The sequence below is a fragment of the Fusarium odoratissimum genome, assembly GCF_000260195.1.
Source record: "Fusarium odoratissimum NRRL 54006 unplaced genomic scaffold supercont1.28, whole genome shotgun sequence".
In the NCBI taxonomy this organism is placed as follows: Eukaryota; Fungi; Ascomycota; class Sordariomycetes; order Hypocreales; family Nectriaceae; genus Fusarium; species Fusarium odoratissimum.
In genome coordinates, this window is record NW_022158712.1 from 108,072 (window position 1) to 134,367 (window position 26,296).

At 47.1% G+C, this 26,296-nt stretch overlaps 11 protein-coding genes across 11 annotated transcripts; 6 read left to right on the forward strand and 5 right to left on the reverse strand.

Moving 5' to 3' along the window:
- Window positions 1–637: 637 nt before the first annotated feature.
- On the forward strand, window positions 638–2,420 carry FOIG_12666 (uncharacterized protein; the record flags this gene model as incomplete). Its single annotated transcript, XM_031213604.1, has 2 exons — window positions 638–2,200; window positions 2,274–2,420. The coding sequence occupies 2 exons, from the start codon at window positions 638–640 to the stop codon at window positions 2,418–2,420; spliced, it is 1,710 nt and encodes a 569-aa protein (XP_031056562.1).
- A 2,812-nt stretch (window positions 2,421–5,232) lies between these two features.
- Window positions 5,233–8,103, reverse strand: FOIG_12667 (uncharacterized protein; the record flags this gene model as incomplete). Its single annotated transcript, XM_031213605.1, has 4 exons — window positions 7,427–8,103; window positions 6,832–7,087; window positions 5,831–6,212; window positions 5,233–5,782 (listed from the first exon to the last, which is right to left on the reverse strand). The coding sequence occupies exons 1-4, from the start codon at window positions 8,069–8,071 to the stop codon at window positions 5,233–5,235; spliced, it is 1,833 nt and encodes a 610-aa protein (XP_031056563.1). The 5' UTR covers window positions 8,072–8,103.
- A 270-nt stretch (window positions 8,104–8,373) lies between these two features.
- On the forward strand, window positions 8,374–9,350 carry FOIG_12668 (uncharacterized protein; the record flags this gene model as incomplete). Its single annotated transcript, XM_031213606.1, has 1 exon — window positions 8,374–9,350. Exon 1 carries the CDS (start codon window positions 8,493–8,495, stop codon window positions 9,348–9,350), a length of 858 nt encoding a protein of 285 aa, XP_031056564.1. The 5' UTR covers window positions 8,374–8,492.
- Window positions 9,351–10,477: 1,127 nt separating this feature from the next.
- FOIG_12669 (uncharacterized protein) lies at window positions 10,478–13,442 on the forward strand. The gene is made up of 2 exons (XM_031213607.1): window positions 10,478–11,035; window positions 11,094–13,442. The coding sequence occupies exons 1-2, from the start codon at window positions 10,596–10,598 to the stop codon at window positions 13,405–13,407; spliced, it is 2,754 nt and encodes a 917-aa protein (XP_031056565.1). The 5' UTR covers window positions 10,478–10,595; the 3' UTR covers window positions 13,408–13,442.
- Window positions 13,443–14,118: 676 nt separating this feature from the next.
- FOIG_12670 (uncharacterized protein) lies at window positions 14,119–15,116 on the forward strand (the record flags this gene model as incomplete). Its single annotated transcript, XM_031213608.1, has 3 exons — window positions 14,119–14,177; window positions 14,463–14,639; window positions 15,029–15,116. 3 exons carry the CDS (start codon window positions 14,119–14,121, stop codon window positions 15,114–15,116), a joined length of 324 nt encoding a protein of 107 aa, XP_031056566.1.
- An 876-nt stretch (window positions 15,117–15,992) lies between these two features.
- On the reverse strand, window positions 15,993–17,309 carry FOIG_12671 (uncharacterized protein; the record flags this gene model as incomplete). Its single annotated transcript, XM_031213609.1, has 3 exons — window positions 15,993–16,693; window positions 16,746–16,818; window positions 16,872–17,309. The coding sequence occupies 3 exons, from the start codon at window positions 17,307–17,309 to the stop codon at window positions 15,993–15,995; spliced, it is 1,212 nt and encodes a 403-aa protein (XP_031056567.1).
- A 543-nt stretch (window positions 17,310–17,852) lies between these two features.
- FOIG_12672 (uncharacterized protein) lies at window positions 17,853–18,089 on the reverse strand (the record flags this gene model as incomplete). Its single annotated transcript, XM_031213610.1, has 1 exon — window positions 17,853–18,089. One exon carries the CDS (start codon window positions 18,087–18,089, stop codon window positions 17,853–17,855), a length of 237 nt encoding a protein of 78 aa, XP_031056568.1.
- Window positions 18,090–19,423: 1,334 nt separating this feature from the next.
- Window positions 19,424–19,690, reverse strand: FOIG_12673 (uncharacterized protein; the record flags this gene model as incomplete). The annotated part of the gene is made up of 1 exon (XM_031213611.1): window positions 19,424–19,690. The coding sequence occupies one exon, from the start codon at window positions 19,688–19,690 to the stop codon at window positions 19,424–19,426; it is 267 nt and encodes an 88-aa protein (XP_031056569.1).
- A 460-nt stretch (window positions 19,691–20,150) lies between these two features.
- On the forward strand, window positions 20,151–22,174 carry FOIG_12674 (uncharacterized protein). Its single transcript, XM_031213612.1, has 2 exons — window positions 20,151–20,562; window positions 20,610–22,174. The coding sequence occupies exons 1-2, from the start codon at window positions 20,247–20,249 to the stop codon at window positions 21,986–21,988; spliced, it is 1,695 nt and encodes a 564-aa protein (XP_031056570.1). The 5' UTR covers window positions 20,151–20,246; the 3' UTR covers window positions 21,989–22,174.
- FOIG_12675 (uncharacterized protein) lies at window positions 22,007–23,846 on the reverse strand. The gene is made up of 3 exons (XM_031213613.1): window positions 23,280–23,846; window positions 22,421–23,229; window positions 22,007–22,374 (listed from the first exon to the last, which is right to left on the reverse strand). The coding sequence occupies exons 1-3, from the start codon at window positions 23,809–23,811 to the stop codon at window positions 22,093–22,095; spliced, it is 1,623 nt and encodes a 540-aa protein (XP_031056571.1). The 5' UTR covers window positions 23,812–23,846; the 3' UTR covers window positions 22,007–22,092.
- A 516-nt stretch (window positions 23,847–24,362) lies between these two features.
- On the forward strand, window positions 24,363–25,886 carry FOIG_12676 (uncharacterized protein). Its single transcript, XM_031213614.1, has one exon. It carries the CDS (start codon window positions 24,628–24,630, stop codon window positions 25,813–25,815), a length of 1,188 nt encoding a protein of 395 aa, XP_031056572.1. The 5' UTR covers window positions 24,363–24,627; the 3' UTR covers window positions 25,816–25,886.
- Window positions 25,887–26,296: the final 410 nt, after the last annotated feature.

Sequence of the window (26,296 nt, forward strand, 5' to 3'; positions counted from 1 at the left end):
CAGGTTGTTCAGCAAGTCGGCGCAACATTAATTGTGTCTATTAAACTTGGTAGAGGGTTCGTGCTTACTAAGTCCGAAATCCGATAAGGCAACTGATTGATAGGCGCCCGGTTGAGCAAGACTGGAAATATTTATGTTAGCTTATAAGTAATGAAGTTTTAGAAACGCAGGCAGATATGAAGGTGTTGGTGGTAGTCGGTTGCTAACTTGAGAAAGAATATGCGAGAAATATATAACTCAACGAAGAATTCTATTCCTTAAGACTGCTCACTCTAATAGATATTCTTGTTATTATGGCAGTTTTAAGAAACAGTAGCCTATTTAGTATATAGTACCATATGTGTACCTAATATGCAGGGCGGCCTAACGTTGTCTACATTTAGAGTCTCACTGGCATAGTATGTAGCTATTGGCGGTACTTTATACTGCGCCTCATGTGAATGAAATCAACCAATCAAGGTTACGTAAGGCGAGCTTTCTCCAGCCTGCCTTGGCTGCAGGAGGCCCACCAGTTCTGTTCTTACATTTTTAAGCTAGTTAGAGGCTCATCTTTTGTCTCTTACCCTCACTTCTCTTTCATTACCCAACCAGCAGTAATTCTTCAACACAATATACAAGATAAATAGGAACAGCTACAATGTCGAGCTTAGCCGATAATGGAATGGTCGCTCTTCGGGAGGTTCCTGGGAAAGGCAAAGGACTCATTGTCACCCATAAGATCCTCAAGGGCACTCGTGTCCTCTCCGAAGAGCCCATTATCAGAATTCCTGAAGATGCGCCAGACAGTCCGGCCCTACGAGCATCCCTACGCAGGCAAGTTGATGAACTTCCTTCGGACCAACGGCGAGCCTTCCTATCCATGTGCAACATTTATCCCGGCGAAGCTGACTCACAATACCTTGGAATCTTTCGAACAAACGCTCTTCCCATTGAGAGCGGAAGTGGCATCTTTCTCGCAGCGTGCCGCATCAACCACGCCTGCGACAACAACGCACAGAAAGCCTGGAATGAGGGCATCAAACGGCACACGGTCCATGCTTTGCGAGATATTGACAAAGGTGAAGAGATCACCATCACCTACGTCGGTATCTTGAACAATCGCAGAACCCGTCAAGAAGCCCTTCGAAAGAAGTTCAAGTTTACCTGCTCATGTAACCTTTGTTCATTGCCACCACATCTGAGCGCCGAAAGCGACAGACGGCTCGATGAGATCCTGAGGCTAGATGCCCGTATTGGTAGAGATGGTCTGGTAGGAATTTTGTCGGACCCGAAGCGGGTACTTGGATACGTGGATCAACAAGTCCGACTATATAATGAACAAACTCTGGACGATGTCGGCTTGCCGAGGGCTTTCTTTGATGCCGCACAGATTACTGTCGCCCACGGAGACTTGGCCAGGGCACGCGTTTTTACTGAACGGGCGGCGGCTGGATGGCTTGTCCTGGAAGGTGACGATAGCCCCAGAGTGCTTAACGCCAAGAAACTTGCTCAAGACCCTTCAAGCCACGATACATATGGGAACTCAACGGCTTGGAGGACTGCCGTGGATGATGTCCCCCAGGGACTTGACTCAAACGAGTTTGAAAACTGGATATGGAAGAGGGAGAAGGAAAACGAACCCGAGCAACTGGGAATTCTCCGCAACCAAGTGACATTTCCTAGTTTCCTTCAACTGCCTGACGAGACAGATGTTGATGACGACTTCTTCAAAAGCAGAGATGGGGTCAACTATCGGCCCTGGCGACATTGGTGCTTTTTGGCAGAAATCGTCGACTTTGCAACAATCGTTCGTCTACATATGGAAGTTAAGGACGTGGCCGGTATGATAATCCCGCTTTCCTTCTATACAGACAGGCGCGGCAGCGAAATAGACCTGTCACAGCTTTGCAAGGGGTATACTATTGCAGTTCTCTATGCACAACAGCATGCATTCGCCTTTTCGGAACCCGGAATCCGTCACGAAGACCCCACATTTTTCAAGGTATGCCTGCTATTTCTCTGTGGTCAACTTAGTTGTGGCATCTTTTTAATCTGTCTCGTCGCGCCGACTACAGATATTCCCACTGTCATTAGACAACTTGCTGGCGCTGAGCGACCAAGTCCAGAGGTTTTCTATGGAAGCGAATGGCATGAGAATATGTCACGGATGCGAGAAACAGGCTACATCTTTGAAGAGGTGTGCGAAGTGCTCGCTGTTCTGGTACTGTAACGGGGTAAGACAGTCACAATCCACTTACAATATTCTATTAGGATGCTAATCACGTAACAATCAGGTTTGCCAGAAGGCAGGCTGGAGTGAGAAAGACCACAAAGTAGACTGCAAGCTTCTTTGCGATGGCGATCTGAAGGGACTCCTCTCGCTCAACTGGGATGACTTTCAAGATTTCGCCAGGTTCCCTTTGGCTCGTTCAGTTCACTGATAGCGTCCGAAAGTAGATAAGTTGACTTCTACATAATTATTTTTTTACTTGAGTATATTAGCTGGCAACACGACCCAGTATGGGTCTCAACCCAATGGAAGATATAAACATATTGAAGTTTAAAATCAGGACCTTTACAGCGTCAGACCTAACGCATCGCGCGACGCGGTTGCGCGGATACACCTATGATCCGCTTAATTCAGAGGTTTATTGTCGGCATATAACGTAATGATTTATATACCAGACTTTACCTGCTGTTCTTGTTCTTGTTCTTGTAAGTGGTCTCTAACTGTATTGATTTTAGGATTCTTGATTGGGTAAGAACTTTTGTACTGTCGTGTTCCGGCACCCATCGAGTTTTAAAGGATTACGCATTGTTCAGGACAATAACCGTCCTCCTGGATCCGGTACCCTTCCTCAACCAAGTGCACGTATGTTTCCGTTTTATTTTTACCTTCCACTTCTTTCTTCACATCCTGAATTCGTTTGACGAACCGTTCAGCCTTCTGGTATTCAATCTGTCATTCGTGGATGTTCTGCCTCTTGCGTATGACTAGCGTTTGAAGCTCTTGTTGGAGGAGCCGAGCCTTGAATAACCGGAGAGCATGCTCATCATGATTATTTTGAAGCTGGATACGGTCGATTACTGGTTGCAGGTGATAAGATGCTAAGAGAGCTACACGTTGGTGCCAATCCAGCGTATCAATCGCCCAATCTTCAACTTCCATAATTGTTTCTTCCGCTTCTCGGCCCTGTCTAGCGTTCTCTAAAAGCTCATTCTTACTAGGACGCCCCACCAAGACAGTACTGAGACGAAGAGATCCAAGCGCAGCAGTAAGAGGCGATAAGTACAAACGTGAATTATGGGAGAGATAGCAGCGAGTAAAAGCTTTGCAATAGATAAGGCCGCCTCTGAGGCAAGGCCAGCCCACGTCTCCTTCTCTAATAGCACTGTACTGTTCTGGAACACATCCACGGTCTCGACTATGCTTTGAGCTTCTTGCATAGAGGGATAACTTCCCCAGTGCCTGTTTTATGCAAATAATAACGGGGATCATGTGTTTCACTCGTCCTCGCACTACACTGACGGATACCAACAGAAGTGATTACTGATGAAACTTGGCTAATATGAAACTTCGTTTGCGACATCAGTTTATGCCTGGTTTCTGGCTTAGTTAACCTGGTGGTTTTATTTTTACCGGGTTATGGAAAGAGTTGTGCGGAAAGCTGAAACACTGCCCCGCGATCAAAGATTTACCCCCTTGCACGCCAACAACCTTGATCCTGGCACTTGTACCTGGAATATCTGAGATCCACGTCTATCGAAGCGTTTCACAACATTCATCATAGCCACTAAACTTGTAGAGCCGTGTTTCTTGTCTTTGTAGGATGGTATCGCGTCACTTGCGCATTGCTATGTCTCATCGTAATACCCAAGATGCAAGGACAGTACTTACATGGCTGCATCACCTCCCAATAACATCTGGCATTCTGCAGCTCATGCTTTTCATTCCCTCCAGAAGCCTGCGTGCTTAAGCAGTATGTTGCTGTAACTTCTCGTGGTTGTGGCCGTATCTAGAAAACTCTTTTGCGTCGAACGCAATCCACTTACATCGATCAATGGTGCAAGCAACATTTCGCTTTCGCCAAGGCACTGTTGGGGTACTTATGGGTCTCCATCCAATTGAGAGTCAATATCAAGACTACCTTGTCTTACCATCATATCGCACAGACAAGGAGGCATCTCAGATAATGTAATTAGCCCTTGACTAATCCGCATAAAATGTATACAGAATGCATAAGTATGCACTGGGGTCTAACTTTCCAACCAAGATTGAGGTAAAAGATTCCATATCTTATCTTCGCTTCTTGTTATATTCCCTCCCAATGCCATTAAATTACCCTATATAATTCTTCAAGCATAAAAAGGTTACCAAGTAAAAATGCCGCGAGTTCGGGAATATTTTCAATTAGCTTATTTTTTTAAACCTCCTTTTTTATCTTCTTCGGGTTCAACGATATAGAGATTAAATATGCAAAACCTTGCCCCGTATGTTCTGTTGTCTACGACAGTTACTATATTCCTTCTCAACGGCCAAGACCGTTGTCGTGCAACTTAATTTCAGCGTTCAACGAGTTAGGAAGCATTGCGCTTTTTTATATTCCTCTAATTGCCCATACATTCTGCTCTAAATTAAACTGATTTTGCATTTCCTATGGTTGATGAACATAAAGGCCAGACACATTGTCCTGCAAACGGCATTCAGGAACAGTGTTGTAATGTAACAGACATCACGGTGTATTGCAACAGCTTTGCCTATACCACCGCGACACGGGACAATTAACAAGTGACTATCCGAACATGTGACGACCAGCATATGACATTGAAGTAGGCTTAAGATTGAGGGTTGAGAGATGTTGAATATGATAAGATAGATAAGGTAGGTCAGCCTGGAATGCCTCTAAAAGGATTTCTAGACCTTTGATAACTCTCTAGCTATCTGTCTCTTTTGTAGCTTTCTTAGTAATATATTTCCTTTTCAGCTCTTTCTAGCTATATCTCTTATAACCTGTTTTTCTTTATTTCCTTACTTATATCTCTTGTATCTGCCTTTTTCTTACTGTATTACTATTCCTTTTATTTTCTTATTTTTCTTTCTTACCTCTTTATATATCTATCTCCCTTTATAGCTATATCTTAGTTAAAAAAAAAACCCTTGGTTAAAGATAGCTTAAATAGTGTAGCCTAACCCTAATCCAAACCCTATGTCTCTGGAGTATATGTGCAACATAGAGCCCTTAGCCCTCGCATCTAAATTCTGGGCCCCTCAGCCTGCAAGTCATGCGCCATCCCTACCCCCGCGAACGCCCCCATATGCATTGCCTGCATGACATTCTTCATCTTGGCCGCGCAATCTCCTGCCGCATAAACCCCCTTGACACTGGTGGCTCCAAATGGTGGTGTTACTTGAATATCTCCACCGGGCGTCAACTCCACACCTAACTGCTCTGCAAACGGGCCGTTAAGTTTCGTAGGCGGCTTGTGCGCAAGGAACGCCTCCTCAACCGAGCTTCCATCTGCAAAGGTAATAATGATTCCGCTACCTTCAGAACCAAGAGCGAGAGAAGCGATCTCACGGTCGTTTGTTGTGATGGCGGTATTGTTTTGGCCGAGGAGGGCTGCGATTGCGGTTTGCACGCCAGGGTTGTTCGAGGTGTAGATCACAACTTTCGAGGTTATTTGCTTGGCACTGCGCGCGAGGGCTGTGGCTGCTGCGGGAGAGGAGATCTCGCCGAGGGCAAGGATTCCAGCGGAGGGCTTTCCAACATCTTCATAACCGTGGCAGAAGAGGCAGTGGTAGCTGGAGGAGTTAGTGTTATTCAGGATGTCAGAATGGGAAAACACGCACATGGATCGGCCCCAGCACTGATCATATCCCTGGATATCAAGCGGCAAGTCAGTGACACCACTGGCAAGCAAGACTCTCCTGCCAGTGAATGTTGTCCCATCCACAGCTGTGGCCGCAAAGTCACCCGCACTCGTCTTCTCGACCTTGGCAACTTCGCAATCCTTAAACGAGATTGTGTTATACCGCTCCAAGATCTCCTTACGTGTCGCGCCCCTAAAGGCAGCGGGGTCTTTGTGATCCCATGTGGGTATGGTATGCATATGCTCCGAACGCGCGTTGCGGAAGAGCGAGCTGTTGAAGACGACGGCTGTGTGCAGCTGGCGGGCAAGGGCAAGAGCTGCAGACAGGCCGGCAGGACCTGCGCCGATGATGAGGGCATCAACTGGAGGCATGTTTGATGTGGTGGTTGTCAAACTTCTGGCTATGGATGTGAAGTAGTTGGGTACGAGGTTGGTGGTGAGGCTGTGAAGGAAAGACATGGGGAGGAGAGAAAGAAGAGAGCTCTATGTGATATATACTCCATTCTGGAAGGAATGCTACGAGAAGTTACGAGTTCATTATCATCATATCGGGTATAGTGCAAGGATCCAGGTAGCTCTCTATTTAAAGCCTCCGGGGAGGGTTTTCAGAACGCAGGGTTGGTAAACTTCGCCACACCAAGATCCACGTCATCTCGATCAAGATTATGGTGTAGGACAAGCTAAAAGACTGCAGAGGCTGATTGGTCATCGAGAAAAGTTAGCGTGAGTGTACGGGCGAGGCTAATAATGCATCCGTACGTAGTATCCGTAATCCAGTACGGCACACTGTGACACCGGCTCCGCCTCTAGCCAAGATACAAGCTACTGTCACATAACTTAGCAGGAGTAGTAGTTAAGTATCAATATCAGCTAGTCGTGTTGGCTATGTAATGTTGCTTCGAGTTCATTAGGAGAGAATCCGCCTTAATATTATTTCAGCGTCATGGAATGCCCTCCTCAACAGTATGGGACGCAGCATACCGACGTCAGTTTCGCCATTCACTCCGCCTAGCTCAATCCACAGAACGTCCAATTGTCGTGGAGACAATAAACCCTCACCATTCTCAGGGCCTCCTGCAGTTCCCAATACACTTTCCATTCTTTCTAATAGAGGCACAGCCATACGGGTAAAGAGCAAGCCTTGTTTGCAGGGGTGTACCATCATTGACCCTTCAAAGGCAGAACTAGGGATAGGTTCGATCGGCAGAACATCCAAACGGTTAACTCGTGCAGAGAGCTTTTCAATAATCAGCTCGTAAAGAGCTATCAGTTGTGTAAACACATTAATTATGGTCAGAGCCAGAGGGGCACTCAAGGGCTGGTACGTAATACAAGGACGCGGCAGGAGTACCGGCAAGCCCAAATCAGCAAAATTGAGGGGGGGTGGCGGTATTGATGATGATACTGCCCCGGCTCGGGAGCTATGAAGCCGAGCAAGGATAACGAGAAAGTCCTGAGAGGATTTCAAGACTGACTGGGCTAATGTAAATCCATCTTTGTAAAGCGGGCCTAGTTTATAGCTGATCATGTCCAAAGTGAGTGCTTGTTTGTGGTGTTCGACCGCTACAACACGAACGTGAAGATCAAGACTGATGCGTTGCAACTGGGAAAGGCTGTCTGTGTAACTCGGGTGCTGTATGTTTGGGTATCTCGGTGAAGCTACCTCACGACTCCAAAGTGATAAATTCACCACTGAAGGAGGATGAGAGAGAAACCTGTGCCTGTGAGAACTGGCGTTGCCACCGGAAGTGAGCGAAGCCAGGTCTAGCTCCCACGATGTATCCCACGTCGATGAAGCACCCTCGTCAGGAATGGTTTCTTGCCAGCTGCTTGCTTCTGAGCTGCTTGTTTCCGAGCCGAAAACGCTAAGAGAGTCGGCAAATGAGGATTCAGGACTCAACAAGCTGGCCTGATCGTTATAATATGATGGCGTAAGTGTAACCGATGAATGTTTGGAATTTTCGACAACGCCAGTTTCTCTTGTCCATAGCACCACCTCGTTTGCGAAATTGTTGTGCTGTTCGCAATGCGTAGGTCGACCAGAAGTCGGTAGTCGTGGTCTGCCAACCTTTCTCTGTTTTCCAACAATGCATTCAATCTTCAGGAGAAAGCATCGCGCGCACTGAGAGTCAGTTGGTCGGATTCGTTGGCATTTCGCTTTGGCATTCCGGCAAGCCTCGCAGGAGACACGCCGTTGTGAGTGATGAATGGCCGCGCCCATTTTGCTTGATCAATAGTCAGAGGATTGACAAGACAAAAACAGTAAAGACAACATCCGAGAGCACGGAAAGCAGTTGGACCACCCGGGGGAACTATTGCATAAATTTCCGCGGAGGCTTTCTAATTTTCAGTCCAGAGCTGGGGAACTCAGCAGAGACTATGCCTATTATGGATAAGTGCTTAAGAGCGGCCTAACCTTATAAACTACCACCTTAACCTCTTCAGGTTAGGTATGATCGTGCACCCCGGAAATGATGAGTAAACAGTTATCTCTCCGACTTCCGGACATCATTAGAGTATTATTGCGATATCCGTAAACCTGAAGCTCATCAGAGTTCGATACGAAATATAAATCTGCGAACCTGTCACAATATGCCGATGGTGCTACCTTAAAGTCATGCTTAGCTATTTGCTCTGCCGCCATGTCGTCCGCTCCCAAGCTGACAGCCACCGAGCACTTCAACAAGACTGCAGACAAGTACGAGGCCACCACAGGTGGAGGTACCCGTGAACTCGCGCAGCATGCCATCTCCTTCATCGCGGACCTAAAGCCTCTGACGTCCGAGTCGAAGATCCTCGACAACGCATGCGGCACCGGCATCGTGACTGACATCATCCTTAAGTCCGGGATCCAGCCTGAGATCCACGCCATCGACGTCGCGGAGAATATGGTCAGCATTGCTAGGGATCGGTTCTCCTCCCACCCCAACGTCCACGCGGCCGCCATGACCGGCGAGGAACTCTCTTTTCCTGACCACACCTTCACCCACTCCATTACGAACCTCGGCCTCATGTACTTCACCGACGCCGACAAGGGCGCCCGAGAGATATCGCGCACACTTCACCCCGATGGAGTGGCCGTCGTCACCGGCTGGACGACGATGGGACATATCAAGATCATTCAGGAGGTCCAGGCGCAGATCCGCCCCGACGATACGCCGTTCAAGCCGCCTGTCTCCGACATCTGGCTCGACCCGGAGCATACCAAGGCCGTGCTGTCAGGTGCCGGGCTCGACGTACATACCAGCACTGTAATTGACGTGTATCTGGGTGGCGAGACGGCTGACGGAGTCGCTGATATTCTAACCCATGGGTTCGGCTCGAGGGCATTTGAGTCTTGGAGCGAGGAGGAAAAGGAGAAGGGCGCTACCGTGATGAAGAAGATTGTGCGGGAGCGGGCCGTTCCTTTTACCAGACCCTCAGGGTCTGGCGTCGGTATTAAGGTGACAGGAACTATTTTTGTTGCGCGTAAGGGATCTGGCCGTGTACTAGCTTCATGAGTGTATTCCTGATTAGAGAGGCTCTCCCTGAGATCGCCACAACTCGATTTAATAGTTCGTAAAACGTATTACAAATTTAGCCGATGTCTATATTAATAAGTGATACTCAGAAACCCAATTAGGTTGGCGTTCGCGACATAGCTGAGATTCAAGTCCGCGTTAGCTACAACCACATACTAAGTGGCGGGGAAGGGTCACGCACGCGGTGTCTCAGCGTTTGTTTAACATGTTGTGAGGCAGAATCATGGTTCTCCATGATTTGATGAACAGTGCAGAGATGGCAGGTAGTGATAGTCGGATAAGGAAGCGATTCTGATGCGTGTTGAGATCGAGTGAAAAATAATACGAGACGGCCATACCAGCCCCGCAGTCGACTAAGAAGAAGAACAAAACTTATAAAGAACGAGTCTAACGCGCCAAGAAACGAATACATACAGCAGCCGGTTCTGAGCCGTCGGAGCTCTTCGGGGAGCATTCCCCTTAAAACTGGCGCACAGAGGTTGATATCTATGCTTATGTTGCTAGTCGGCAGATGAGATGGCCGAAACTTGCGTGTACGGATCGATAGACCGATCACAATCTGCCCAAGATCTGCGATGTTTGGCTGAAGCATTGGTCTTGGAGGATCTCTCCAGGACCGATATTGGACCAGGCGGTTTGTGCTGATGGGAAGCATTCGCGGAAAATGACTTGCAAGGAGTAGTCTATTCCCTTGCTCAGGAAGGCCAGTCTGCTGCACGCCAGCGATTGCTCGACTGAGATTCTGAACAGGCAGGAGGTAGTGTAGGAAGCTTTCGGATCGTCGATGGGTACCAACGGTACGGATGCGGCGATCTATAGACATAAGAAAACCTTAAACAACCTGCCTAAATTACTTTTCTTTTATTCCTCTTGTCGCTATTTATGTCACCGACGACTTTTCGCGTTTGAGTTGGTACTACCATCTGCCCTCAGCATCATAGCTAAGCAGCCGCAGATTGTGAATAAAGGAGGATTAAGCTTCAAAAGTTTTCACTTCTTAGATTGAATTTAATACGTATCTTGGTTATCAAAATTTCACTATTTCACCTTGCTTGAGATCTAGCCAGTCAGCCTCATTTGGTCCAACTGCTGGCTATGCATCGGCCCGTTATATCTTCCGGTCAGCAAGGCAGATCGACTGGCTCCAAATGTTTCAACCTCCAAGCCTCATTGCGCAGCCTGATCATCATCACTCCCATATCTTCATTCTAGAATCTCGGAATCATGGCCGAACTTGCTGCTATCGCCTTGGCGGGCAATATCCTTCAGTTTCTGGAGGTCGGCATCAAGTTGACCCGCACAGCGACAAGAGCTTATCAGTCCACAGACGGCTTCATAAAGGAAGACCGGGACTTTCTGGCCGATACCGAACGCTCTCGTAAACTAGCGTGTCTTATCCAGCAGAACCAATGGACTCCAGAAGAACATTATGATAGCCGCTTGGATGATAGCCTCATGGAGACGGCCAAGATATGTGAGGCATATGCATCCGAACTTGTAACCCTTCTTGATCCAATGCGTCTTAAGTCTGGAGGGTTTCGCGGCTTACAATCTATTAAGATTAGCATGCTTCGACAATTCAAGTCTAGGGATGTTCGGAACCTGAAAGTGAAGATGATCGCAGCACGAGATAATCTTATGCTTGCCTTGATAAGTACATCTTAGTGAGTTTTACGCGTCCCCTATTGACACCAAGTTCAAGCCACTGAAACGTAAGTTCAGTGTCCAGCAATCATCTGCTCTGAGCGCCATCCGCCAGTTGAAGCAACAAAACGCGGTTTTGGAAGCCAATACTACAAGCAAACTGGAGTCTATTGAGAATCTCATTCAGGGAGTTGCATCTATTGACGCAGACGGGGCTACGACGATGATAACGCATTTGGATAACCTTGCGACCGAAGCGAAACAGGTGAAGAGACAGCATAAGTTGTTAAAGAGCCTTCGATTTCCTACTATCAGGCAGAGACACAGTGCTATTATGGAGCATCACAAAGCGACCTTTCAGTGGATATTTACAAGTACCGAAACTGGTTTCGGAGAGTGGCTTGAATCAGGTGGTGGATTTTTCTGGGTTAAAGGTAAGGCGGGCAGTGGAAAGTCAACGCTGATGAAATTTCTTGCCACCCACGACGAAACAGAGATCCGATTGAAGACCTGGGGAAAAGGGCAAAAAGTTGTCACAGCGAGCCATTTCTTCTGGAATGCCGGGACGCCAATGCAGAAATCCCTCACTGGACTGTTTCAAACGATACTTTACCAGGTTGTCAAGGTGTGCCCGGAGCTCATTGATATGGTCATTGAGTGCCGGAAAGACCCATCGGACCTTATGCTGGCAGAGCCATGGGACGACGACGAACTTCGCATAGCTTTCCAAAGGCTCTCAAGCCTAGAGTCTCTCCCTTTGCACTTTTGCTTCTTCATTGATGGACTAGACGAGTATACGGCCGGAAAGCAGCGTTATACTGGCACATTCGAGGAGTTGCTTGCCCCATTAAGAGTTCTAGCTTCCTCTCCTTCAATCAAGCTATGTGTGTCTAGTCGACCTTGGAATTCATTCGACAAAGAGTTTGGCAGACTCGAGTGGCAACTTCAACTCGAAGACCTAACAAGAGAGGACATCAGAAGCTATGTGACGGAACAACTGGGCGCCGACCAGAAATTTCAAGAGCTCTCTAACAATAATCCACAATGCTCTGAGATGCCAGAAACAATTGTTCAAAGAGCCCAAGGAGTTTTCCTATGGGTCTTTCTTGTTGTAAACTCTCTCTTACGAGGCCTTTGCAACGATGACAGTTACACTGATCTCCAACAAAGACTGAATGAGCTCCCAGATGACTTATACCGATACTTCGAACACATGCTCTATTCCATTGAGAAGGTCTACTGGGACAACACTACCCGAATATTCAGAACTGTTCTCGTATCGGAACAATCGTTACCACTACTAAGCTTTGAATTTCTAGACCGGGAAGTGGATGATCCCGCATATGCAATCACTATGCAGTCCCAGCCCTTGTCGAAAGAGAGATATAAAAGGATCCATCAGCGGGCGAAGACACGGCTCAACGCACGTTGCCGCGATTTGCTCTACGTCACGAAAAACACTGGAGAAGCTGTATTTCTGTATCAAGTCGACTTTGTTCACCGAACAGCTAGGGACTTCTTCTTGGACACAGGGGTCATAGACAAGATCATTCAGCAACGACCAACACAGGACTTCAATCCGCACCTCTCCCTCTGTAAGGTCATGCTAGCTTTGACAAAGGCCCTGACAAACTATCAGTCAATCTCTACATTCGTTGCTGATCTCATGTATTATGCACGCACTATCGAAGACATGTACGGCCAGCCTGACCTATATAGAGACACCCCAATTAGTTTCGGCAGTTTGACCGAGATGTTTGGCATCTTGGATGAATTGGCAAGGGTTAATACAGAACGGTCTGTGACTCCGGATGTTCATCTGTTGGACAATCTTGAGCATCTTTCAAAAGATTACTTCAAAAAGCCCCGCTTGAATAACGTCTTGGCGCCTGCAGTCCAGGCCGGATTGCTCCTCTATGTCGAAGATCGCCTTCGCAGGCACCCTTCAGAGCTTCAGTTGAATACTGGCCGACCTCTGCTTGATTACGCCCTACGACCAGGAAATACTGCGCCTATGCTGAGGTCACCTTCAGAGACAGTTCCCATTATCCCCATTTTAAAACTTCTCTTACACGTTGGAGCCAACCCTAACGCCAGAGTAGATATGTACGATGGGAAAACGACATGGGGGTGTTTCTTGGAGACTTGCCAACAACATGCTGCGCGGAAACGAAGCCCCGAAGAAGTCGAAAAGATAGCAGCTGCTCTGGAGCTTATGATAGACTATGGAGCAAGAGTGGAGGGACACTTTGGCCCCCTCACCTTTATGGAGCTTCTTGATGAAATCAACTTGCCACCTCATTGGGCCAATCGCATCCAAGAGATGACTGAAAACAAATATAAGAAACAATCACTACTCTCAAGCATTACGTCTTGGCTACAAGGGAAGTAGCACTAACAAGCTGTTTTGTATAATATAGTTGTTCTCTAATATATTATATAATAATACTAAGTATACTTAACTACAGCATGTTGTTAAGCTATCCCCGTGCTTTAATAGATAATTAAATATATATAGACTCCTATTATATATTAATACGAGCTTTAGGCTTATGTATTAAAATTAATTCTAGTACGAACAAATAACCTTATCCTATGTTACATAGCGTAGACTTAAATTTTATCCAGGGGTAGAACTAAATTTATACCTTATTTCTATATAGCTTAATCCTTTAGCGCTAGAGAGTTCAAGATTGCTGCATGTGTGAAATAGGCTGATGTTTATAAGTTAACCGCCTCCCTCCGTAGGTTGACGGAGGTAGTGTTGAAATCACAAGTTCGGCGGGCTAACATAATTCAGATGCTATCTGCCCACTTATTTAAGTGCAGTATAAAACTATAAGAAGTACAAAGATGTAGTGTATACATGAGGTAGAATCACTTTAAGTTAATCAATCACAAGACATGACGTGTGCACAAATAACCAAGTTACAAATGCTCTCTTCACTTCTGTTCTTTGTTTCTTTCCCTAAACCTTCCTCTTGTCCTGAATGAGCATTTAACCTGGTGGTTTGGTCCGTGTGCTTTGACCCATTTCTGTTGGCTTATCACATGCCTGCGGCCCTGCCAGTGGCTTATTGATTAGGCTGTCGCTGCTATGACAATGAGGCTATACCGCCTCACCGTCCGAAAAAGCGGGGGAGGGGGCAACTACACAAGCTTGTATGCTATTGGCTGCTAGTACTACACACTTCTATCATTGTCAGAGGTGCAAACGCCACGCTTTCAGCTCTCAGGCAGTGGATGCCATTAAACTCAGCCACTTGCAGCCTTGTATAGTATAAAGACGGTGCTCTGGTACGTATGCACACGATTCCTCTACGTTACCTTTGTATTTTCATCCCTCCACAATACAGTTCCAATTTGTAACGTCATCTCGGTTCTAGGTGTACATCGAACGTTACATCTCAACCAACAAAGTTCAACTCATTATATGTGTTGCTACAGGCGTAAGAAGCTCACCAGAGCCCAGAAGGCGGCGAGCCGATATGAAGAGTATAAGAAATCTCTAATCGCTGGACTCTTTGCGGCCATTGTCGGGCTCGGCCTCTCCGCCGCCGTCATAGCCAAAGTGCCCGGCAATGCTGCTATGATATGGCATTTGTGCCTAGTAACCAGCGTCTCGTTCGTTAATAAGTGGCAACAGGCTGACACAATCCGATAGTCTATCCTTACTGGCATCATAATGATCGTGTTGCTCGCCCGTGCGGACAAATTTGCTCCTATTAATAGATACCCAACTATCACTAAAGCTGGCATAGGGATATATGCCATCATATTATTTATTTGCGCTCTTTGGATTTACGCTTTAGTCTCCTTGATTTTTGACTGGCCAAGTGACTCAATGGGCGATAGTTTGAATAAAAGATATGAACCAATGGCAGGGATCGAGCAAGGAGTTTCCAATGGACCTGTATAGGGATCTTTTAGGTCAGATATCGCATTTATATAAGTTCTCCCTATTTTGCCTCTCTCTACTTGTCTTTCTTAGAAAGTTTTGCTAACTACTTTAGTGTCTATACTTTTAAGCCTGTGTTTAGTCTGGCAAGGGCGATGCATTATGCCAAAAAAGCCAGCGAAGAACCTGTTATTGTACATTAATCTGTGCTCCTTTAATATATGTTAATATAAAAGAATACTATTTTCAGTAAGCTTAGGAATTACTTACAGATAGTCATATCAAGACTATCTTTATAATGCAGTTCTTAAGCCTATCCAAGCTGCGCGGCGGATATAGGTCTGAATCTAATAGAAAACATATATTAAATAAAGCCATATTAATAATGATAGGGACCTAAATCTATTGCCCCTAATAGATACAGGTTACTATCATTGAAAGTTAGAAAATATAACTTTTGAAATTGTATATTAGTTAATAAGTACTAGAATATAATATATAAAATAAGTAAACTAGATATTATGCTTTTTACTATAATTACAATTTTTTAAATACTTCTTTAAAGTTTATTCTAAACTTAAATTATATATATTATCAGATATTATATCTCTTAATAGTAGATTTAATATAAATTAAGTTTAATTAATTATATTTAGTATTATTAAAAGTAAACATTAATTAGTAAATTATCTACTGTAAATTACTCTATATATTCTCATATACTTAATAATAATTAACACAATGATAAAAATACATTTAACATTATCTATAAAGTAACAGGGATGGCATAAATTAAATGCCTTTCTTCGTAGTATTGCCGCAAGGTGAAAATCTTTCACGCGTCCATGCCAACACTATAGCTTCTTTATTTAACGGCCTAATACGACAGCTAAAGCCTAACCTGCAAGAAGTCACTGGCTACTTAACCTAGTAGAGCAAATGCTAGTAAGGTGATGACTGACGAAGTAACTACTAGTGAAGTAATCAATAGAGCTGTCTGCAATTGAGGTGTCCAGTAATGACAATGACATTTAAGTAATTACACCAAGTCTGATTGCTACATGCACCAGTACATCACATCAGACAAAAGTACTATCCTGAAGCCTGTTCCTAACCTTCCTTCCAATGTCAGAATCTCTAAACATCAACCGCAGATCCCCAACTATAGCCCCCGGCTGTTCCCACGCCGCAAAGTGACCACCGCGCTCATGCTCCTCCTGAAAAACGACCGGACCAAGAGTTTGATTCCATAACTTTGGCAACAAGACCAGATCATTTATAAATCGAGAGATACCTAGGGGTACATCGATGAAAGCCCCAGCAGCAACAAATGCGATCGGATCGGATTGCTCAAATGCGTAGTAGAGGTTGCTCGGTGCATCAGGTCCCGCAGTAGAGAACCAATAGATGCTCACCCAGGTGAGTATCTCCTCATCAGTCCATTCATACGCATCGCTCCATTGAACGAGCTTTTCGTAGATCCATGCGAGTAATCCGACTGGGCTGTCGCGCAGGGAAAAGCCGATTGTCGTTGGCTTTGTTGACTGGATGCTGTAGTATCCCATGCCGGTTTTGGAGACCTCGCCCGCACGTACAAGCGCTTTGAGCTCGGCTTCGGTGAGGGGTGTCTTTTGTAACTGCTTGTACAGATCCGGGTGGGTATCTTCCTTTGGCTCGCTGGGCAGAGGCGTATTGGTGTGAAGAGCCATGCAGCGTGAGTTGCCGAATGATGTCGCCATGTAACGCGCAATAATGCTTCCAACGTCGCCGGCTTGGATTACTGTGACTCATCAGTCACGCGATGCCTATGTTCACATGCGAAAGTTTCATACCGTATGTCTCATATCCGAGTTCATTCATAAGTCTGTCGTACAGCTTTGCGTGATGTTCAACTTGGAATCCGGGCTGTCAAAACATCAGTACGCGATGTCGACTGTTTGGATCACACCAGCCATTACCTTGCTCGCCGATGAGAACCCAAAGTCGATGAGACTTGGTGCGACAACATGAAAGCTGGGGCCGCCATTGCTGTCGACCAGAGGTTCGAGAACCCTGGTCACTTCGACAAAACTACCGGGCCATCCGTGAAGAAACAGAAGAGGAATCGCGTCTGTCTTGTTACTTTCCTTGTGGATAAAATGCACGTTCAGGGCCCCAAAACCTTCGATAGCAATGGATGTGATGAAATGGGGCAATTTATTCAGACTGGCTTCAACAGCCCGCCAGTCAAAGGTTGTCTGCCATGTTTTCGCCAGTCTTTTGACATCATCAACTGGTGCACCTCGCTCCCAAGACTGACTGTTATCTGCAGGAAAGTCTGTCAGTGCCAGCTTCTGCTTGAGGCGCTCAATCTTTGAGTCGGGTATGTTGATCTGGTAGGGTTTTATAGTCGACATATTGCGTATAGTACCGGCGTGAATTGTTTGTGAAAGCATAAAAAGGAAGAATCTTGTGATTGGGGTCAGAGCGGGGTTATATGCACCCATCAGTATCTGTATGCATGACAGGATTTGAATCCTTGACTGGAAGTGAGCTTATCTCCGTTTGCCTCGACGGAAGCGTGAATGTATAGATAAGAGCTCTGGAAAATTGAACCACTTGCTGGATCTTAGTATCTGTTGATAATCGCTGAATCGATGGACCAGTATCGTTGATAGTCTGTAGGGATTCGGATGGTGTTGCTGGTCATGTCATGCTTCTTTGTATCTTGCTCATGTACACGACCACCCACCCTCGCATGCTTTAACAATGATTCGAGAGTTCTGGTAAACTCGCTATCTAAGATTCGCTTCCCTTGTATTCGCAATACCTCAATTGCCGGCGTGACACAAGCATCTCAACGCGAGTAGGCGTTCCTGGGATGGGCATGTACTGTGCCATGTCATCTCGGGGCAATGAGAGCCCGAGGTGGAGGCTGGACGCGGTGTGATCAGGTCTGCTTATTCTGCAGTTGCGGCACAGTAAACATCTCTAGAGAGCTTCTCGGCCTGAACATCGTGCGGGGGCTTCATCAACTTCTTGATCAGAACCAACACATCTCTCTCCTCGCTCATAAGAGCATTCGCCAATCTATGCTCTGTGAATTTTGAGCATCCCTTCTTGATTCCAGATTCAAAGGCGTTGCTCGGGATAACCGTTCTCCAACCGTCGCTCAGAATGCGATAGTCAAGCTCCATACCCGGATGTAGTTGCTTCACAACAGGGTCAACTACGGGCGGCCAGCTAGAAACCAGGATGCAGTGAAATAGAACAACTATGCCATCCATACATTCATCAGACGGGAGTATGCCCAAGCTTGAAGGTGACGGTGCTCCAGATACTTGACCTGCTTAACAGTACTTACTGGCCTTCAGATATGACCAGACTAACTAACCCCGGGGCAGCAGAGTATCAAACAGGCGAATAGGTGCAATAGACCTGAGCTTGGATGGCCAAAGACTATAAACGTCAGGACAATTACAAGCTCCGAGTCCGACAATCAGCGGCATCAGAGAGCGGTTCGCTGGAGGAAGTTGGAGGCAAGGACAGGTCTGCGATGCCCTTAGATGCTGTGGGCCATATGTGCACTAAACGGATGAAGGCAGTGAGTACTTCCACATCGGAAAGGTTCAGGTGGCTTTAATCAACCACATCGTGTATCAAATCTCTGTTTCGAAATGTTGAAGAACGACTTTTGTCAGCCGTCATGACAAGGGGGTCATCAACGTTTTAACCAGCGCGCCTCGTTATCATCAGGGACATCACAGCTAATAGAGTCGGGAATTTCAGTATTGGCGAGACTCCATGGCAAGGCAGATTATCTGATTTAGTGGGGGCCTTGATTCTTCAAGTAAGATGAGGATTCAACACAACGAGAAACTGGGACGTAGAACAAAGAAGCTAATCGTTTCAGAGGACCCTTCCAGGGATTTCTCGCGAATAGATCGAGTATGGAGACGGATTCAGGGAGAACATCCCAATCAAGCTGAGCATGACGATGGACAAAGAAGATGATCATGATAGCACGAGTTGTTGTGGCTTGGGCGGAGAGATGCTGCCTCTTGAACTATCTCCACCTGGTGCATCATGCCCAGCGGGCTCATTCCAATGCTCCGAGGAGGTCGGTGACGGGGAGAAGGAAATAGGGAGGCCGGTCTTGTCATGAAGCTCATCTACCGCAACGAGCACTCGTTCAAGTCTTTGTGCAACCTCTTCACCGTAGAGCAGGGAGTAGCGTAGACTCGGCATTGATGATATGGCCTGCAAAGATGCTAAGGATGAACACGAAAACCGGCACTCATCTAATGTCCCTTGATGGTCACTGTAACCCTGTCACGGATCTACTCCTCTTATAGGATCGGCCAAAGCCAGATACGGAAATGACTTGACTTCTAATGTAGCCTTCTATGAATAAGACTTATTCTTTTTACAACTCGCCTAGGGCCTATTGTCGGTGCAGTAAGTCGTCAGCTCTAATGCACCGCAAGAGCTTGATCGGTTGTTTGACACCAGCGCTCATGCTGTTATTCCGTCAGTCACCTTGCCAGATCAAAGGCAACTCCAGCACTGGTCCTGCGTAAAAGAGACCGGCAGGTACAACACCAAGGTAACACAGCCTTTGCGTCTTTTTCAGAAGACCTCGTCTTCGTTCACACTGTTGATTGTAGTGCAGAGCATGAGCAGTGGCATCCGTATGTATCAGCTGCGCAGGCCTAGGACTTGTACCATGTTTCATGGGGACTTGGAGATGAGGCAGCTCGTCATGCTCGACGGAATACACGTCGTTCTTAGAGGACATGATGGTCAAGTAAGTGACAGGTCAATGCCGTAGAAAGAGATACAAGTTAATTGTATGTGAAGATTTTTTGAGATGTATGGGAAAAGATCACATTCTCAAGGCCCTGAAATTGAGTGCGGCAAGTTTATGCTGCCCCGACTGGAAGATGTTGAGGCTGGGGAAGTAGAACAGGCGCCACATTCATTTACCCCAGATTCAGGAATTGATTCAGCCACTTTCATTGAATGGCCCCAATTTCTAGACTATTCGGGTTTTATTTGAGTTCATGGCCTTATTATGCGTATCGCCACGCCACGGCCTCTTGACGAGCGGCATTGCAGCCACTCAGAAAGACTGTATTCCGGGCCGCCTCATTAAAGCCCATTCGGCTTATCAACCAATCACAAAAGGGCAATTCCGATTAGTATGAGGCGGGGAACTATCACCCTTATTCTTCCTATTTCTTACTCGCTCTGTTACTCTATTCTATGCCTTAACTTCCAACCTTGTTTCTTCCCTTGCATTTTGAATAAAACTGCATCTTACAATCATCACGTCCGATTAACAACCATCCAGCATGGGATCACTGAGTATCAACATTCCTCACCTGAGGCGCAATGAGAACTCCAAACAACTCATAGTCAACGGACGCCCATTCCTCATACGAGCAGGCGAACTTCAAAACTCTTCCTTGACATCAGTTGAGTACATGGAGCCAGTTTGGCAGAAGATGGTAGACACAAACATCAACACTTTGCTAGGCTGCGTGCCCTGGGAAATGATCGAGCCCGAAGAAGATACTTTCGACTTTTCTGTTCTCGACGAGATTATCCTTGCAGCGCGAAAGCGTTCATTGCATCTTGTGTTGCTCTGGTTCGGCTCATTCAAAAACGGTAAGAACCCGCTAGATACTGTGGTGGATAGGGACTGATGGGCTCAGGGCTCTCGACATACGTGCCATCATGGGTTAAGCAGAACCCGAAGCGATTCCCTCGAGCGAAACTGCGCAAAGCTGGCGGTCGTCTTGAAACAGCTGATGTTGTATCACTCTTCCACCCAGAATCTCGCAAGGCTGACGCCAAAGCGTTCGGTGCACTAATGAAGCATCTCCGGGAATTCGATGAGTCTCACTCCACTGTAATCATGGCTCAGGTTGAGAATGAGAGTGGCTTGTTGGGCGATTCGCGTGATGGGTCTGAACTAGCTGAACAGGCGTTTCGCCAACCTGTGCCACAGGAGCTGATCGAGTTCCTCACTTCAAGCTGGGAAAACCTCCACGGAGATATCAAGACGCACAACCTGGTCCACTTCAACCCTACAGGACTTGAAAGAGGTGACTGGGAGACAGTCTTTGGATCAAGTCCTCGTACCGATGAACTGTTCATGGCATACCACTATGCTCTCTACGTCAACCAAGTGGCGGGAGCTGGAAAAACACAATATCCCATTCCGCACTACACCAATATGTGGATGAACTACGCCGGAGATGATACGGACAACGACTTCCCGGTTATCGTAGGTGGGGGCGGTATGCCAGGGGATTATCCCTCCGGTGGTGCCGTGAGCAACGTCATGGATGTCTGGATGCAGTTTGCGCCCAACTTAGACTTCCTCGGTCCTGATATCTATCTCAACGATTACGAAAGGTCCTGTGCAAAGTATAGGCATAGAAATCAACCGCTTTTTGTCCCAGAACAGCGACGCGATGACTATGGCGCCCGGCGTATGTGGATTGCCTACGGATCCTATGCGGCGATGGGTGTAGCTCCCTTTGGCGTTGACACGGTAGAACCAGCCAACAACCCCTTCACCAAGCAATACGGACTTCTCAAGTCGGTGTCAGCTATTGTTCTCGAGGTTCAGCGTCAGCCCAACTCATCAGTTGGCTTCTGCTTTGACGAAATACCCAACGGCGCATCCAACAGTATCTCTCACCCCATCAAGCGGAGCTGGGGAGATTTCGACATCACAATTGATCGATGCTTCGTCTTTGGAAAGCCAGGACCAGGGGCAGGCATGGTTATTCATCGAGGGCCCGGTAAGTTCCTGTTGATCGGCTGGGGATTCCATGTTAGCGCAAAGACTTCATTGAAGAATACAACCTTCACGGGGATCCTTAAATTCGAGGAAAAGGCCGTGGATGACGAGGAAACTGGTCGCTTGCGAACAGTGCGCGTCTTGAACGGGGATGAGACTAGGAGTGGCAGCTTTGCCATGATGCCTAACGAGGATCCTGACTATGGTGGCTTTCCCATCTCTGTAACTGTCCCAGCGAGGACAATGATTGCAGAGGTCACCTTTTACGCCATTTCCGAGTAGGTGATGGATCATAAACACTGTTGGTCTTGTTAAACCCTCTATTTATGTATCTGAATGATTAATTTTCAGACTCCTTCTTTTGTCCTGCTATGATTTTTTATCTCTTAATTGCTGGTATTTTCTTCGATAGAATACATTTGCATGTCATCTAAAATCAAATCATCAATATTAAATGCTGTGTACCTCCCCTGTTCAGTCACCGCTTGAGTACGAGCTGAGAAACTATCCATGTCAAGATCCATGCCCGACGTCACTGGTGCAACATCCTTCTCGCCCAAAGGAAGTGAGTACTGTATCAAGAAACGCAGCATCCAGCCGTCAAGTGTATGCGTTCTGTAATCACTGGACAGCAGGCAATAATTCTGAAAGGTAACGAGTCGATGAATCTGTGGAGAATCAGTCCTAGCCACTTGGTCAAACTGACTCACGTACCATGGATTCAGTATTTGGCCAGTACCGTCTCAGTTCAAGGATCGCCTCAAAGTTTGACTTGAGAGCATCTCGAGCAGGTTTGACATCTTCATCCACACTGAACAAAAGCGTATGGAGTAGGACCGATGATGATACTACTGCCATATGGCCAACAGTCGGGTAGATGACTTCGCAATTTTCCTTCTGCCGAGCTAGTTTCAGAAGATCGCTGTATGAAGAAGCATGGAACTTGCACTTCGCTCGATACATCGCTGCCAGAGGTGATGATGATGCCGCGGGCTCGAGGAATCGAAAGTATAGCAGCGTGGCGTAGTGGTGATAGCCCAAGTGGAGAGCGATAAAGGCGCCCCCATGACCTGCTTTGATGAATCGCTCAAGATTATCTGTACTCAGCCTGACGTTCGGTGGAATTGTCCATTCCCAGTCATCTAGCAATTTGGAGAGGGACGCAACAGTCGAATTGATTTCCTCATCGTCAATGTTTCCGTAGACACTGCGATGGTTGAGATCCTTGATCGGTCCAAAGAGGCGAACTAACGAGATCTTGTGCGCCCAAAGTCCCGGCTGCCACGGGAGATTCAGTTTCGTCTCGTCTGGAGACAGAGACTCGAAAATAGGCTCGTGCATTGGAAGATCAACAGCAAGATCGGTGTCTCGGATCTGAGGATCCAGTCCAAGACTGGAGGATGACCAGCGATCAGCCATGTACAGCGTCCACCAAGCCCGTATCCTTATCTCGCGATCTATCAATGTGCTAGCCGCCGAACAAGTGCCGGCTTCCATGATTTGTAGCAGGTTCACACCGATACCTGTGAGCGGTAAGTGACTGGCAGAATGGAGCGTCGTTGGTACAGCTTACGAAAGAATAGGGCTTCAGAGGAGGGGTTGAGATGGGCAGCATAAAGATTAGCGATCAAGATACATGTCTGCACATTCTCGATACAGATATTTTCCAAATCAGCCAGAAGCAAGCGCTTAGACTCATTATTATATGTGCTTTCTAGAGAGCGAATATCATCATCTGCGTCGAATCTGGCACCCATACTGCAGATAGAGAGCAGCAGAGCTTTATTGATTGAGCCATTTTGCACCTGTTTCTTCAGGGTTGCTGGGTGGAACAAGCTATGAGGTCGATTGTGAAGTTTGGTGAGGTAGTAATCAACAAGACGAATAGCGACGTCAACAGGAACGTCGACCGAAGTGTCTTGATGCCGCGTGGGACTTGGGTTTGGCAGCAGGGCATGGGTTCGGGCCGGGACATTGGCCAAGGAAGCTGTGCACTTGAGACTCTTAATTTGGCACTGATCGCACGAGTCTCCTACTTGGCCGCTTCGGCGTGTACATCTCCGCTTGGTTCTCCGGCACTCGTGGCACGCTTTGGGGGGTTTCATTGTATTGAGTGTAATAAATTCTCTGTTTGAGGAATTAGGATCATCTGGGGAACAGCAGGGGGCGGAATAGAACACGGGGTAAATCTTAGGCGCTGATCTCAGGCTTGCCCGCATTCTTCTCGTCCTCGGAAATGGCAATTTCTGATTGGCTCTTACCCCGACCGCCCATCGTCATGGCATGGGGAAGCGGAGTAAAGAGTGGAAAACTAACAAAGTAGCTCAATCAGCTTTGGAGCCATCATCAGGGGTAAAAACGAGGTCTTTGTGAAATGGCTTACTGTTTGTCAATCAATATCTATCCGCGTCGAGAGAGATTCTGCGATACGCGCGCTTTGGTCAAGAGGCCGTGATCCAGCGATGGCTGCACCCGAGGAGCTCGATTCCCCGCATCGGAAATGAAACATGTTCATTGGCTTGAATGCCGCTTGCCCCTCGTAATGCTGCAAGGTACAGGGGGAAGTAGACAGTAAATCTGGACGTTTGGTGGTGCTTTGGCCCAAGCCAGGTCGTATTGACAACACTTCATCTATTATTCTTGACCTATTTCCTGCTTTGGCCAACGGTTGTAAAATTTTGTGTGCTATACCCCGCAGATAACAGACTTTTCAGTCTGAGATCGATCGAGCAACGCATGAGGAGGCGAAATGGCTTGTCTCTACTGCTCACTGCCATCCATGACCCTGCCAGACGTGGTCATAAAACCACGTAAATGACTATAAATATAGCGTTCCCAGCTTCAGTCTCAGTAAACATCACTCGCCAGGAGTCACCAAGAAAAGCAACCACCCTCTGCTGGCTTCCCAATCATCTTTCGCCATGATTTTCAGCCGCCTATTCGCCACCGCGGTTCTCACGACCGCAAGTCTCGCAGCCTCACTGGCACCGCGGGCCGTAAAGCCCTGGTCCAACTTCAACAACAACGCTGTCTTCTATCCCAAGAAGGAAGCTACCAGCTGGCGAACCCTCTACGGCCGAACTCTGCAGCTCCCCGACAAATCTCTGCTTCTGTCGTGGGAGGACTACGATCCTGATGTGGAGTTCACCTACTTCCCTATCTACAAATCTACAGATGGCGGTGCGACATACACGCCTTTTGCTAGGGTGGAGGATCAGGTCAACGGCTGGGGTAATTGGTACCAACCCTTTCTTTACGCCTTGCCCCAGGACTTTGGCGGATACAGTAAGGGCACTATTCTGCTCGCCGGCGTCTCTACTCCTCGCAATCTGACCGAAGCCTACATCGATCTTTATGCCAGTAAGAATCAGGGCAAAAACTGGGAGTTTGTCAGCCACATTGTTTACGGCCCTGGACCCGAGACTATCAGCCAGGGCGACCAAGCCGTTTGGGAGCCGTTTCTGATGATGCACAAGGGCCAGCTGATTTGTTATTTCTCCACCCAGGTCGACCCCAAATTCAACCAGAAGCTCTCCCACAAGACAACCAAGGATTTGCGCAAGTGGAGCAAGGCTGTTGACGACGTCGCCTTTCCTAACACCGATCAACGTCCTGGCATGGCAACCGTCGCCTACAGCCCCATCTCCAAGAAATATGTCATGACGTTTGAGTACTGTGGTGGGCCTCTTACGGGTGGTTGCCCTGTTTACTACAAGGTATCCAACGACCCTCTCGCCTTCGGATCTGCTACGGCGCAGCCCATCATTCCTAACGATGGTCAATTGAACCCCAACGGCAGTCCATTTGTGATCTGGACGCCTGAGCCCGGAAAGAAGGGCAGCGGGATCTTCATCGCTAACGGCAACAGCCGGGAGGAAGTCTTTGTCAACACAGATGCTGTTGACCCTGATGGTTGGAAGCCGGTTAACGTCGGGCAGTGGTCAGCTTATTCGCGTGAGCTGCGAATCATTCAGACTCCAGATAAGAGTGCTGCTGAGGGAGAGCCTAAGCTCCTTATTACAAATGGCGGAAATATTGGTTGTTCAGGAGGCTGTTATAACTATGTTGCAGATGGGCTCGTGGATATTCCCAGTTATCCCCGGAACTAAACGGCAGATTTGACTTAGCCTTCCGGGTAGACTTGGTAGGATGGGATGAGTGTTTGGCAGACCGTATTTCTTTCGACTCATCTTGGTTGGAAATTTGTCTAGTGGTAGTACTATTCTTCTTGAGAGGGATTGCAATTAGCTATTTCTTATATATTAAGCAATCTTTCCTTGACTTGCTTTGGCACAATTTGCCACTGACTCAGATGTTGTCGTGTATCTCACCACCAGTCTATGTCCATAAGCCAATAATTCACTGCATCAATGGCTACAGTTCACACATTCAGACATATTCATCAAATCCTCTTCAACAAGCGAGATTATTGAAACATGGTATACAATGAGTGTGACTAAACTTCTGGTCGACCTTAGTGGTTTTATCCCGTGTGTTCTGCACTTAACCCTAAGCCAGAGCCTAATAGTTTACCTAAACGCATCAACAATGTGTCGCCATTGAACCAATTCAGGGATGTCACCAATCACG